This window comes from Rana temporaria, chromosome 3, assembly GCF_905171775.1.
Source record: "Rana temporaria chromosome 3, aRanTem1.1, whole genome shotgun sequence".
Taxonomy (NCBI): domain Eukaryota; kingdom Metazoa; phylum Chordata; class Amphibia; order Anura; family Ranidae; genus Rana; species Rana temporaria.
The window spans coordinates 441,395,557-441,409,857 of record NC_053491.1 but is presented as its reverse complement, the minus strand read 5'-3'; the positions used below and the strand labels follow the sequence as shown (position 1 = coordinate 441,409,857).

General features: G+C 43.4%; 1 protein-coding gene across 5 annotated transcripts in view; it reads right to left on the bottom strand.

Annotated features, from left to right (window-relative positions):
• Positions 1-14,301, bottom strand: part of DNM2 (dynamin 2) — a 184,342-nt gene that overhangs the window by 70,860 nt on the left and 99,181 nt on the right. For all 5 annotated transcript variants that reach the window (XM_040346452.1, XM_040346448.1, XM_040346449.1 and 2 more), the window contains exons 7-9: positions 14,018-14,160; positions 12,322-12,457; positions 694-761 (exon numbers count right to left, since the gene is read on the bottom strand). In XM_040346452.1, coding sequence (XP_040202386.1) covers positions 694-761; positions 12,322-12,457; positions 14,018-14,160 — 347 coding nt within the window. The remainder of the gene's footprint in view (positions 1-693; positions 762-12,321; positions 12,458-14,017; positions 14,161-14,301) is intronic.

The following is a 14,301-nucleotide window of genomic DNA, read 5'->3' as shown; positions in this document are numbered from 1 at the left end:
ACAAGGGAGCGATTGTTTTCTATACCCACTGTCAAGCTTTTCTTTAACTCCCAACTGTTTGGCTTCACCCAGTATGGCTTTATTATACAACATTTTTTAATGTATAGTTTAAAAAATAAAAAAAAAAATCTCCCTGTCCTCAGGGCCCACTAACAGGCCAGGTTTTATGTATTATCTTCGGGAGATGCAGACTAAAATACCGCAATCACTGAGCAGTAAATGACATCACCTGTGATGTATTTCAGTTATCTTGCAAACCGGGCCTATGATGACCACTGCTCAATGGAATCCTTATAAAATTTAAATCAACAAAAAAGCTGCTACCTGGGGCACCATTTAGTGTTAATCCAGAGTATCCAGCAACAAACCGCAAAAAAAACTGTCTATTAAAAAAATAAAAAGGCAAACAGTGGTGCAGTGCAGCCCATGGAGGATTTTTCCCTTTCACCACAGGTTTCCTTCCCCTTCCCAGCTGGCAGACCATAATGTTTACTGCTAGCAGCTATAGCTGCCGGCAGTGATTCCATGATAAAAATCAGACAGGCTAGTTGTACCCAAGTCGATTGATGAATTGATTACGGTACAAATCATGCCAAATCGTCCAAATGTCGATCCATGTATGGCCGACTATTAATCCAGAAGCTACGGGCTAATAAAACAAAGTGCATTTGTCTGTGTAACGGCTGTACTTGCCTCACACCATGAATATTCTTAATGGCATAGCTGATTTCTCGTCGTAGATCCTTCTCATCAAATTCCATCTAAACAATCGGGGAAAAAATTAGATTAGTTCTGGTAAAACAACATGAGCCAAATAAAATATATATATATATATATATATATATATATATATATATATATATATATATATATATATATATATATATATATATATATATATTTTTTTTTTTTTTTAAAGAGGTACATTATTACTACTTATTATTCTGACATGTTCAGGGTACATCTTTTTAATTGTATTAAAGGCCTTAAATTTTGTCGTCTGATCCCAATAGGCACCCCAACAAAGAAACTGTCAATAAAAGCATGACAGAAGCTCTGTTCTACCCCCAAGCTAATAAAAGTTTTTTACCAGTATCCACTGTCACAATTTGTAAACCGTGCGGTCACACGGGACTCCATCCACACAGCCGCATCATTCATTTACAGTTTCCTGTGAATGAATAGACTGCAAGTACGGCTTGTAGTTCTTAAAGGGGTTGTAAAGATTTTTTACTTTCTAAATGGGTTCCTTTAAGCTAGTGCATTGTTGGTTCACTTACCCTTTCCTTAGATTTCCCTAAATGTTTTTTTTTTCTTTGTTTGTATTTCTCACTTCCTGTAAGCTTGCCCCCATCATCCAAGCCGTTCTGGCTGAGGGTTAGTCAGCATGCTCGCCCCATGCCTTGGGATTACATCCCTGCGGGGAGACGCTGTGAACGTTCACAGCATCTTCCCACAGGGATGTAGTCCCAAGGGAGGGTGCGAGCACGCTGACTAACCCCCAGCCAGAACGGCTCGGATGATGGGGGCAAGCTTACTGAGGAGGAACATGAAGCGAGAAATTCAGACAAGGAAAAAAAAAAAAACACTTAGAAGGGAAATCAAAAGGAAAATGTCAGTGAACCAACAATGCACTAGCTTAAAGGAACCCATTTAGAAAATAAAAAACAAACCTTTACAGTCCCTTTAATGAACTGCAAGGGAGCTGGTGAGCACTCTGGTATTTCATTGATCGTCTTGCTCTCAAAGGTACAGGCAGATCGCTATCCTGAGAGTTTGCAGGACCCTGCCATTGGACCTGGACTATACTGATCACGAGTGCAATCCTCTGCAGGCTCCTTAGAGGGGGAAAAAAATGCACCTTTTTTTTCAGAAGGTCAGCCTTTAAGGTCCAGTTATAGGGAAGCCCAGCTAATAGGACCGAAGTAAGGTGTTCATCTCAAGATAGTTGAAGGTACGGGGCACAGAAAAAGAAGAGATAGCCGACATGTGATTTGAACCACCACAACATAATGGTTCTGATAAATGTAACGCAGGAATGAAAAAAAAAAAAAGGTTGCTTTAAAATACATTTTTTGTGGTCTGTGTCTTTGTTGGGAATAAATCCCCCTAACTTCCTTTACGTGTACGCCCACAAGAAAACACGTATATCAATGGGAAATTACTTCTAACAAAACGTACACAAGTCAATAGATACCCTTGAAACTTAGCAGCTCCTGTGCTGCGTTGTTAAATCCCCCGTGCTTCTTGGTGCCCAGGGAAGCACATTTGCCACATATAGCAGACCAATACAAGGGAAACCAATCAAGCTGCTAAGCAAATGTGTGCATGAGGTTTTAGACAAAACAGGAGGGGAAAATGAATAAATGTGATCAATACTTTAATTTGATAATCAGTAGAAACACATTGGTGTTCTGGAACTAAGGGTTGCACTTGTACTTTTCTAATCATAACACTACAAAAGGTTATGTATCAGAAGCTAGTTACAAATCATTTAATTTTGCAGATGCCTCATAACTTTGTGTATTTATTGTATTTTGCAAACAGAGATCTTAAAAAAGTTACAATAAAACATTTTACAAGACCTTGAAAAGAATGCAAGTAGGGTTACAGAAGTTTGAAGCCTCTTGCAATTTTGAATCTTTAAGTAGCTGAAGGCCACAAAGGAGAACAAGGGCAGCATATATCCCAAAAAACATCAGTTCAACATGCTGGTTCTACAAAATAATGAGGGCATATGAAATATTAATGGGAAGTGGATGAGAGGGTAAAAGGAAGGCGCTATATATACAGAATTCTGAAAATAAATGTTAGAAGTAATAGAACAGGTTTAACTACATACACAGAAGTGCCAAGGCTGCCAGGACATCCTGCCCGTAAAGGGGAAGTAAAGTGGGCAAATATTCCACTTTAAAGCATTTGTAAACCCTCACACATACACCCAGTGAAGAGACTGGCCTCAGGTGCTACACATAGATGAAAGAAATGCTCCTTAATCAATTGTACCCGTTTATCTGCAGCCGGCTTTTGCCTATATCCATTAAAAGTGCAGAATGTACACAGAACCTCATCTCTGAAAAGCAGGGGGAGAGAGCTGATTGGATGGAAGGGACACACCCCCTCCACACAGCACACAGAAACAGAGCAGAGGCTGTCAATCAACTGTGGCTCCCTCCCCGTCACCATTTTTCTCTTGGTGTCAGAAAAACTTGCCAGAAGTGACTAATGCCGATAGTAGAGGAAGGCTAGAAAAGACACTTGATGCTCTGGATTAAGACAAGTACAAACTATAGAGGGATAGGCTTTGTTCATATTTCATGTCTGAGGTTTACAAATCGCTTTAAAGCTTGACACAAGGTTTTGTGTTACTTTAACCAATTAAATACTGGACCATTTCACACCCTTCTTTCCCAGGCCAATTTTCAGATTTCATCGCCGTCACACTTTGAATGACAATTACTCAGTCATGCAACACTGTACCCATATGACATGTTTATCATTGTTTTGAGACAGATTTCTTTTGGTGGTATTTAATCACCACTGGGGTTTCATTTTTTGCCCAAAAAAATAAGACAGAAAATGTAAATACGTTCCTTAGTTGAGAAAGAATTACTTATTTTATATTGATGAGCACCGACGAGGCGTCACAGACAGGGATGTATTGACAATCAGTGTCCTGTGTACAACTACTCACTGCCCCCCTTACAGATCCGGCTCTCCTTCCCTCACAAACGGTTTCAGTGATCACCTGTGATCGGACACAGTGAGGGGAGGACATCCGGGGACGCCCTCCGAAAACTAGAGAACGGGCGTGAGGCCGTATATCAGATATAGGGTGGACGAGCAGTACATAAAAATAGTTTGTGTGGGCAAAGTAAAAATTTCCATTACGGAGGCTGCTGTCATCACTGTATAGGACTGTATGTCAGTGCTACGGGACTTCTAGTCCTGTTCCCGGAACAAAAATCTAGTCATTGAGCGCAGCTCCAGCATTCACAGGAAGCATTACATTTTTATGAACAAATACAAAGCTTGATTTGACATCTTAATGGAAACCATTTGGGCTTGGCCAAAATTAACTATTTAAAGAGACATAAAACCTGGAGTTAGGCTTTAAAATGTGTTGTAAAGGTACAATTTTTTTTCTTAAATGGCTTCCTTTACCTTAGTGCAGTCCTCCTTCACTTACCTCATCCTTCCATTTTGCTTTTAAATGTTCTTATTTCTTCTGACAAATCCTCACTTCCTGTTCTTCTGTCTGTAACTCAGTAATGCAAGGCTTTTTCCCTGGTGTGGAGTGTCGTGCTCGACCCCTTCCTTGGACTACAGGAGAGTCAGGACACTCTCTACGTTGTAGATCGAGAAAGGAGCTGTGTGTTAGTGGGCGTCCTGACTCTCCTTTAGTCCAAGGGAGGGGGCGAGCACGACACTCCACACCAGGGAGAAAGCCTCGCATTACTGAGTTACAGACAGAAGAACAGGAAGTAAGGATTTGTCAGAAGAAATAAGAACATTTAAAAGCAAAATGGAAGGATGAGGTAAGTGAAGGAGGACTGCACTAAGGTAAAGGAAGCTATTTAGGAAAAAAAAAAAAAATGGTACCTTTACAGCCCCTTTAAGCGCCTCCACTAAGATCTTGCCTGCTTAGTAATATATTGCACACCACGATGGCGAGTTGGATCCCACTTTCTCTGTGTTCTGAAACATTTGGCTTCCTTATAGAAGCTGTATATTACTTGGGGAGCAAGGTAGAGATCTAATCAAACTGGTTGCTAGCTCCCAGAATTTGAAAAACATTTGCCCAGGCCTGCTAAAGGATGGAAACAAGTAGCCCAAAAAAAATACAGTAATCTCATGGAAAGAACATAAGCCACGTTCAAAGTATTGAAGTGTATGCACCTGCATATCTTCCAGCACAGTTCTGCCTGGTTTTCAGGCACTCTGCCATCTGCACTACAGCATCTGAAGTGGGTCAAAAACTGCAGGGAACATTGGAGTACCACGGTTCAGTGGGAAAAAATAAAATAGCAAATCCTTCATTAACCTTTTCAAACCTTCCTACAGTACATCTGTCCAGAATAGAAGTGGAACTTTCAGCAGGTGTAAGCATCATGCTGCCGCTAGTTGTTAACCAATTCAGTACTAGCTTGTATATTCCCCTTCATCGCCAGACCATTTATCACTCCAGTGATAGTTTGACTGAATTTCTCGCAGATGGAACAACTGTACCCAATGTCCATAAAGACATGGATGAGCGAGTTTGGGATGGAGGAACTTGACTGGCCTGCACAGAGTCCTGACCTCAACCCGATAGAACACCTTTGGGATGAATTCAAGCGGAGACTGCGAGCCAAGCCTTCTTGTCAGACATCAGTGCCTGATCTCCGAAATGTACTTCTGGAAGAATGGCCAAACATTCCCATAGACACACTCCTAAACCTTGTGGACAGCCTTCCAGAAGAATTTAAGCCATTATAGCTGCAAAGGGGGGGGGGGGGGGGAAACTCAATATTGAACCCTACAGACTAATGCCGCGTACACACGATCGGAATTTGATGAAATAAAATCCGATTGAATTTTTCCGTCGGAATTCCGATGAAGCCGACTTCCATCAGTCTTGCATACACACTGTCAGACTAAATTCCGAACGAGCCCAAAAAAATTAAATGGTCACTAAGAGAAAAAAACAAATGTTGCCTAAAATTAATGTCTGCAAGGTAGACAGAATAGTGTAATGATTCTGTTAAAAAACAAGTAAATACCTATTAAATTCCTTCATCTATATCACCTCCGGCGTTCTAGTTTCTGTTCTCTTATTCACATCCTGGTTTGCGGCGCTCGTTCATGTAAGAACTACATTTCCCAGTATGCATTGCGGCACGCCCAGCAATTCACACCTCCTTGAAGTCTCTAACACGTAGAGAGCGTCCTGCCACACAGATGTAGTTCCTAGGAGGGGGTGAGCGCGTCACTGACCACCGCAGTAAAGCCTCCCATCACGGTGGTCAGTAAAATCAGACAAGCAGGAAGTGAACAGAACAGAGAAGAAATAGAGCAACTTCTGAGCAAAAACAAACAATGAGGAAGTGAAAAGAGGAATGTCTGCAGGTAAAGGATGCTTATTATTAAAAAAAAATATGTTTTTCTTTACAACCCCTTTAAGTTCAATGCTTCTGAGCATGCATTGACTTGATTCTGAGAATGCGTGGGTTTTTTCTTCGTCTGAGTTGCATACAGACGATAGGAATTTCCGATCGTTTTTTTCTCCCCCATCGGAAAAATGTAAAACATGTTCTATTTTTTTACTCTGATGGAAAAAAGCCAGATGGGACCCACACGATCAGAATTTCCGATGGACTTTTTTCATCGGAAATTCCGATCGTGTGTACGCGGCATAAGACACCATTAAAGTTCATGTGCGTGTAAAGGCAGGCGTACCAATACTTTTGGTAATATAGTGGATTTTCTATCAAAAAGGAAAAAATATTGGTGTGTTTTTTTTGGCACAAAATATAAAAACTGCAGAGATGAAAGACCACCAAAAGAAAAAATAGAGTTACGTACCGGTAACGTCTTTTCCAGTAGTCTTTCAGGACAGCCCACAATTGAGAGATACTCCTCCTCTTCCTCTAGGAAACACTGCGCCAGCCCATAAATTTCTCACTCCCCCTGCCAGACCTCAGTATTTATACGAGCACCTCCGGTCAGCTGGGGAGACACAAGAACATGTTAATAACATACAATTACATATCAACATCATGTCCTGGTCTTGAAATCAGACTTCCTCTATTCGGGTGGGTACCCAGGGCTGTCCTGAAAGACTACTGGAAAAGACGTTACCGGTACGTAACTCTATTTTTCCCCTCCCGTCTTTCAGGACAGCCCACAATTGAGAGGATAACCGAGAACTTACCAACTAGGGTGGGACTATGGCTTGCAAAACCTTTCGTCCAAAGGCTTGCTCACCTGCCGAAACCAGGTCCACCCTGTAGTGTTTAACGAAGGTGGTGTAGCTGGACCATGTTGCTGCTTTGCAAATCTGTTCCGGCGTTGCTCCCGCTCTTTCTGCTTGAGAGGTTGCCAGCGCTCGAGTGGAGTGTGCTTTAATTCCTGTAGGGATATCCCTACCAGCCAAAGTGTATGCTTGCTCAATGCTTAGTCTTAGCCACCTGGCAATAGTGCGCCTGGATGCTTTGCATCCCTTCCTGGTTCCAGAAAATAAAACAAATAGTGAGTCTGACCGTCTAAACGGTTTAGTCACCTCTAAATAATGTAGGATACTTCTCCTAACATCTAACGTACTGAAACGTCGTTCCCTTTCCCCCGAAGGGTTGGAACAAAAAGAGGGTAAAACTATATCTTGACTCCTGTGAAACTTTGAAGTCACTTTAGGAAGAAAGGCTGGATCGGTCTTGAAAACGACCCGATCCGGGAAAATAACACAAAAAGGGGGTCTGATCGATAGAGCTTCTAGCTCGCTGACCCTCCTAGCAGTGGTCACTGCAACCAAAAAAGCTGTTTTTAAGGTTAAATCCCTTAGAGAACAATTATCTAAGGGCTCAAAGGGAGTACCCGTTAGGGTACGCAATACCAGAGACAGGTCCCAACTGGGAAAGGGTGGCCCTCGAGCTGGTCTCTGTCTGGATAGTGCTTTAAAGAACCTGACTATCCAGGGACTGGTGGCCAGAGGTTTTTCTAAATACACCGTAAGTGCCGAAACCTGCCCTTTAAGGGTGCTAACCGAAAGACCCTTATCTGCCCCACACTGAAGAAATTCTAAGACAGCCGTGGGGCTCTGTACAGAACAGGGGCAATTTACACACCATTCGTTGAAACGAAGCCAAACCTTCTTGTAAATTTTGCGGGTCTCCTTTTTTCTACTATTAAGGAGGGTGGCAATTAAACCTTCGGAAAATCCCTTGGATCTTAGTATGGCTTCCTCAGTAGCCACGCTGCTAGCCTCCACCTGTGGACTTGTGGACATAGGACTGGGCCCTGTGATAGAAGATCCTCCCGCTGAGGTAGAAATAAGGGTGGTTCTGCCGCTAATTGTTTGAGGACTGAGAACCAAGCCCTCTTGGGCCAGTAAGGAGCTACCAGGACTAGAGAGGTGTGCTCTAATTGGAATTTTCTCAGTACTGCTGGAAGAAGTACCGGAGGTGGGAATGCATAGCATCTTCCGAACTTCCAGCTTTGGGACAGGGCATCCACTCCCCTTGCTCCTTCTCCCTTGTTCAGGGAGAAGAAACAGGGGGCCTTCGCATTTTCTCTTGAGGCGAAGAGGTCCACCTCCAGAGTTCCCCATCTCTTGTTCAGGAGCTGAAAGACCTCCTGGTTGAGGGTCCACTCGCCCTCCCTCAGCTGCCTCCGACTGAGGAAGTCTGCTGTTACGTTTCTTTCTCCCCTCAGAAAGACCGCCGAAAGGGAGAGGGTGTGGATCTCGGCCCAGCCCAGAATCTCTGCTGTCAGGACCGACAAACTTTCGCTTCTCGTGCCGCCCTGCTTGTTTAAATAGGCTACGGCCGATGAATTGTCCGATCTCACCTGAATGTGGTGCCCCTGGAGTTCCTCCTGAAAGAACCTGAGGGCTAGGCCCACTGCCCTCAGCTCCTTCCAATTGGAAGATCTTTTTAGATCTTGGAGACCCCAGGTACCCTGCGCTGGAAGGGACCCCAGGTGCGCTCCCCAGCCCTTGCCGCTTGCGTCTGTGGTTACCACCCGAGACACCGGGATAATCCACAGACGTCCTTGGGTAATGTTGGTGGCCTTTCTCCACCACCAGAGGGATCTCTTTACCTGAAGGGGTACTAGAATCAAGGAGTCTAGGGTTTCTAGGCTGTGATCCCAGACCCTTAGTAGGAAGGCCTGCAGTGGGCGAAAGTGAATCCCTGCCCACTGTACGGCTGGGAGGGCAGATGTCAGCAGACCTAGCGTTGACATCAGGGACCTTAGTGACACCTGTTGATTGTTTTGGAGGGAAGCTACTGCTCTGTCCAACTTCTTGACTTTCTCTACCGGGAGGAACACTCTTGAGAGAGTAGAATCCAGCAGGTACCCTAGGTAAGTGATCTGTTGGGATGGAATTAAACTGGACTTGTCTAGGTTCAGTAACCACCCTAGGTCCGTTAGAACCTTCTTGGTCACTTCCAGGTCCCTGGATAGCTGCTCTGGCGAGGCTGCGAAAAGTAGCAGGTCGTCCAGATAGGCTATGATGGATATTCCCTGAAGTCGCAGAAACGCTAAGGGTTCTGCCAGGATTTTGGTAAAAATCCGGGGCAAGGAGGATAGCCCGAATGGCAGAGCCTGGAACTGGAGGTGTACAATCATTCCCTCTAGGTCAACGGCCAATCGCAGATAACTCTGAGAATTCTCTGCGATCGGGACGTGTAAGTATGCGTCTCTGAGGTCCAGAGATACCATGAAACAATTGAGGGGAAGGAGGGCTCTGACTGTATAAATTGATTCCATACGGAATTTCCTGTATGAAATGGATCTGTTTTAGGTTTAGGATTAACCTGTATTTTCCCGAGGGCTTCTTTACCACAAAGATGTGTGAATAAAATCCCCTTCCTTCCTCTGCCCTTGGAACTCTGAGGATGACACTCTGATCCTCTAGCTCCCTTAGAGCTCCCAACAAGGCTTCGGATTTCTCCTTGTCCCTGGGTAGATGGGCGACTAGGTATCTCTGGGGGGGAGGTGATGAAAATTCCAGTCGGTATCCCCCTCTTATGACCGCCAGGACAAACTGGTTTGGGGAGATTGATTCCCATTGTGGGAGAAAAGTCCCCAGTCTTCCTCCCACCCTGACTAACAAGTCATGGGTTTTTAGGGGGCTGGACAGGAGGGTGAAAAATCGCTCCACCTCTGCCTCTGCCCCTGGGGGTCCAAACCCTCTTTTGGCCTGCTGGTTTGGCCCCTTTTTGCTTATGCGGACGAAACCCCCTTCCTGCCTGTACTGTGACTCTCTTTTTAGGAGGAAAGGCTTTCTTTTTGTCCGCCGTGCGGTCTAGTACTGCTTCAAGGCCTGGGCCAAAAAGCAGGTCCCCTGTGAAGGGAATACCACATAACTTGGATTTAGAGGCGCTGTCGCCAGTCCAAGTCTTGAGCCAGAGGGCCCTTCTGGCCGAGTTAGCCAGAACCGCCGATCTGGCCGACATGCGGACTGACTCCGCTGAGGCATCCGCTATATAAGCGACTCCTTGCAGGATAGTAGGGAAGGAGGCTAAAATAGTTTCCTTATCCGTACCAGCTTCAATGTGCTCCTGAATTTTAGAGAGCCAATGCTCCAGATTGCGAGCCATTACCGTGACGGCAAGTTCTGGTTTAAGATTCCCCATAGTAGAATCTCAACATTTCTTTAATAGGGAATCCATTCTTTTGTCCATAACATCGGACAAAACCCCCATGTCCTCGAACGCTAAATCCGTGTTCCTGGACACTTGGGAGAAGGCGGCGTCTAATTTGGGGCTTTTGTTCCAAACAGATAAAGGATCCTCTGAGAAAGGGAATCTCCTCTTTAGGGATCTGGAAAAAAAGGGTTTCCTTTCAGGATCCTGCCACTCCTTCTTAATGGTCTCAACCAGTATATCATGTACTGGGAAGACCTTTTTCTCTTGCTCCTCCAGACCCCTGTACATTCGATCATGGAGGGTAAGAGGTTTCTTGTCGGTTTGGATACCAAGGGTTGTGTAAACTGCCCCTAAGAGGTCCTCTACCTCATCCAGTGACAATTTGTACCTAGAGGGCTTCCTGGACTCCCCGTCCTGGTCCTCTCCCTCTGACCCCTCTTGAGAATCAGAGGTGGCACTATCTGGAGGAACCTGTTCCTCTTGGGAAGGGCCTGCGGAAACATCTGCCATAGCTGCTGCAATGGGTATGACAGGAGCAGGACCCTGAGCCTGTGGCTGGGTTGTAACCAGGGTAGGGACAGCCAAAGGCTGTAATCTCTCAAACAGAGATTTGAATGAGAACGTGGATGACAGTTCTTTAACAGAGGCTGCAAGTCCTGACTCCTGTTCTAATTCATTTTCCCTGACCAGGGATTGAATGCAATCCCTACATAGGACCTTAGTCCATGTTTCTGGAAGGACATCCCTACAGGAGGCACACTTCCTCTTTGAGCTATGCCTTCCACTACCCGTTTTTTCAATGGCTTTCTGAAACACAGAAAGGGCAGAAAACAACAGTTATAAAAATAAAAAATTTAAAAAAAAAATTAAAAAATTTAAAAAATTTAGTTACAACCCTGGGAGTGCACCTAGCCCCCTATAAACCCTGGGACTAAGGACTCCCCCTCCCCTGGCCACCCAGGGGGCTTGCCTCCCCATGCATTGAACCCTACATGGAGAGGCAAACCTAAGCTAGAGAGCGCCCCTCCCCAGGGTACTCTTACCTTAGGCTCGCTGGAGGTAGCGTCAGTTGTCAGGGCTGGCTCTGGAGATGCTGCCGACATGACTGCAGGTGGCTGCTTGCTGAGAGCTTTCTCCTCGCCTGTGCGAGATCCGACTCCCTCCAGCGTCCGCCCGGACCTCCTATCAGCACCGCGACCCGGAACCGGAAGTCGCGGTTCAAAGGGGAGACATCCGCTCTACGCCGGAAATGACGTCACCCGCCGTCCAGCCCGCTTCAAAAAAATTCTTTGCGGCCTGTAGTACAGGGCGAGCCTGGATGTCCCCCCCGCTGCGCCCCGCTGGACGAGATAGGGGTCCCCCGCAACCAGGAGCCGCGCTCGGCGTGGAAGGGGTGGCTAATGGTGGGCCTGCACCGCACCAGGATTCACCTGGAAGCCTCTGCTTCCTTAAGGTAAAATAGATGGCCTCAGTCCTCTGCCTGAATTGGCCTAGGTTCCCATGCACAGTGTCTCCCCACCGGAGGAAACACTAATACTGAGGTCTGGCAGGGGGAGTGAGAAATTTATGGGCTGGCGCAGTGTTTCCTAGAGGAAGAGGAGGAGTATCTCTCAATTGTGGGCTGTCCTGAAAGACGGGAGGGGAAAGCTTGATTTGTGTTTTTTTTAACATAAAAAATAGGAAGCAAGGCAGAAGATCTTTTATTTTTCTCCATCCTTTCAGCCTTGACTTGGCTTTTAGCCTCTACACAGATCACAGTGTCCAGACCAGGCTGACTCCACTGCATGTCTTCATGTAAATATTTGAATGTCAATCATGGCCACAATTCTACTTAAAAATGTGTATGAACCAGGCATTCGGAGAATTATATAGACAGCAATCATGCACTGTAATGATAAACACAAAAAAAAAAAAAAAAAAAAAAAGGAGAACATGGTCACCACATTGTAAAACGATATAAATTATACTATACCTTGACAAGCTCAAATGGAAATCGCTCATGGAAAATTCGGTTTATCCTGGCACCTCCGGAGAGCTCTAGGGTGTCTACCTGATCCCCAGAACCCTCAATTCTCTTCTCAAAATCCACCCCCAGCTGCTGGACCATCCTATAAGAGATTAAAGTTAAAAAATATAATATATATATATATATATATATATATATATATATATATATATATATATATATATATATATATATATATATATATATATATATATATATATATATATATATTAGCATGGTTTTTTTTTTCCCTGCCAGTAATATACTACATTGTACTAGGGTGACAATGCTCACTCACTGTACTGTATCTATGGGAGGAGCAGCATTGCCACCTTAGAACCAGACTACACAAAATCTCAGTCCATCTATACAACAGAGGGAGGTGTTCTTTAGATCACAGAACTGAGAACAACGTAACCGATAAGAGCGCAGTTATCACAACTCACAAGATTTCAGGCAGGATCAACAATATTTTTTTACACTTATTTAAATATATATGCACTTTAAAATTACATCCAACTAGTGATGCACTGAAATTATGGCCACCGACAATTAAATCAGTTTTTCAGCATTGTGCTGAAAGAAAAAAGTTCAGATGATGCCTGCGATTTTGACGCAATATTACCTTGCTTATGGTGCGTTTTTCATAGGTCATGTGACTCAAAAAAAATCATCAAAAAAGGCAAAAGATTTAGACGATCTGAAAAGAAACAAGTGTATAGAGTTCCCTCTATTTGCATATGTCTTTTATTGTCTCCGTTCTCTTTTTATAACTTTTGTTTTAAGGGCATCCAATAGAGTTTTAGTAAAAAATATGATATTAGTATTTTTTTTTTTTTTTTGAAGAATGGGGAGGAAAGATATATAGGCATGTATAGGAATACATACGACTAGACTTTATACATGGTTATGTTTAAAGGAAGAGGAAATATGGATACTGAAAGATTTTTTGTATTCTCCCCTTTTATCTTACTTTTTTTCTGTTTGTGTACTTTTTTTTCTCAGTCAAGGAACATTTTTATATAAATCAATTGAGCAAAAAATATAAAATTAAAAAAAAAAAAAAAAAAAACGCGGGTGCATTTTTGATGCATTCTTGCTGCAATTTTAATGGGGAGGTGCATTTTTGGTGCAGTTTGGCAAATTTGCACCATAACTGCAGCAATCAGGATTTTTAAACGCGCTTCAAAATGGTGTAATTTATATATATATATATATATATATATATATATATATATATATATATATATATATATATATATATATATATATATATATATATATATATATATTATATATATATATATATATATAAATTTACCGTCAAATTCAGAACTTTATTTCGGTGCACCACTATATTTAACAAAACAAAACTAAAGTGATAAGAGAAACCAATGAAAGCGCTGCACAAACTGTTGGCGCTATATAAATCCTGTATAATAATAATAAATTACATACACAAAGCAAAACTTTCTTTTGGTAATGAGCAACTGTGGCTGCCCCTTTCCAAATATATTGCAAATATGAAAGTCTGTAATCACGAGATACTGTATTGGATCCAAATCTCCCTCCACCCAATCTCATACAACTGCCCCGGTGACAGGCAAAGGGCACATGCACATAAATGAAGCTCCACCTAGATACTGGAAGCTTTGCCACTTACTGGAGAAGAGCTTTTGTTTTTCTTGTGGGGTCATCCGGTCGGAAGTTCTTGAACTCTTCAACCTCTTTCTCCAAAGAAAGCATCTGGCTCTGAAGTTTACTTCGCAATGCAGGAAGTGTTTCCCGAATGTGATTGGTAAGTTGCTGCAAGGGGAGTTTAAGCGTTGGCCATTAAGAAAATGATAGAGCAGGTGATTCAGCATTATACATTGGAGACAGAGGAAACCGATACACAAGTCAATGCTTTAATTTCTGCTAATAAAATCATACCCATGGACTTGTAAA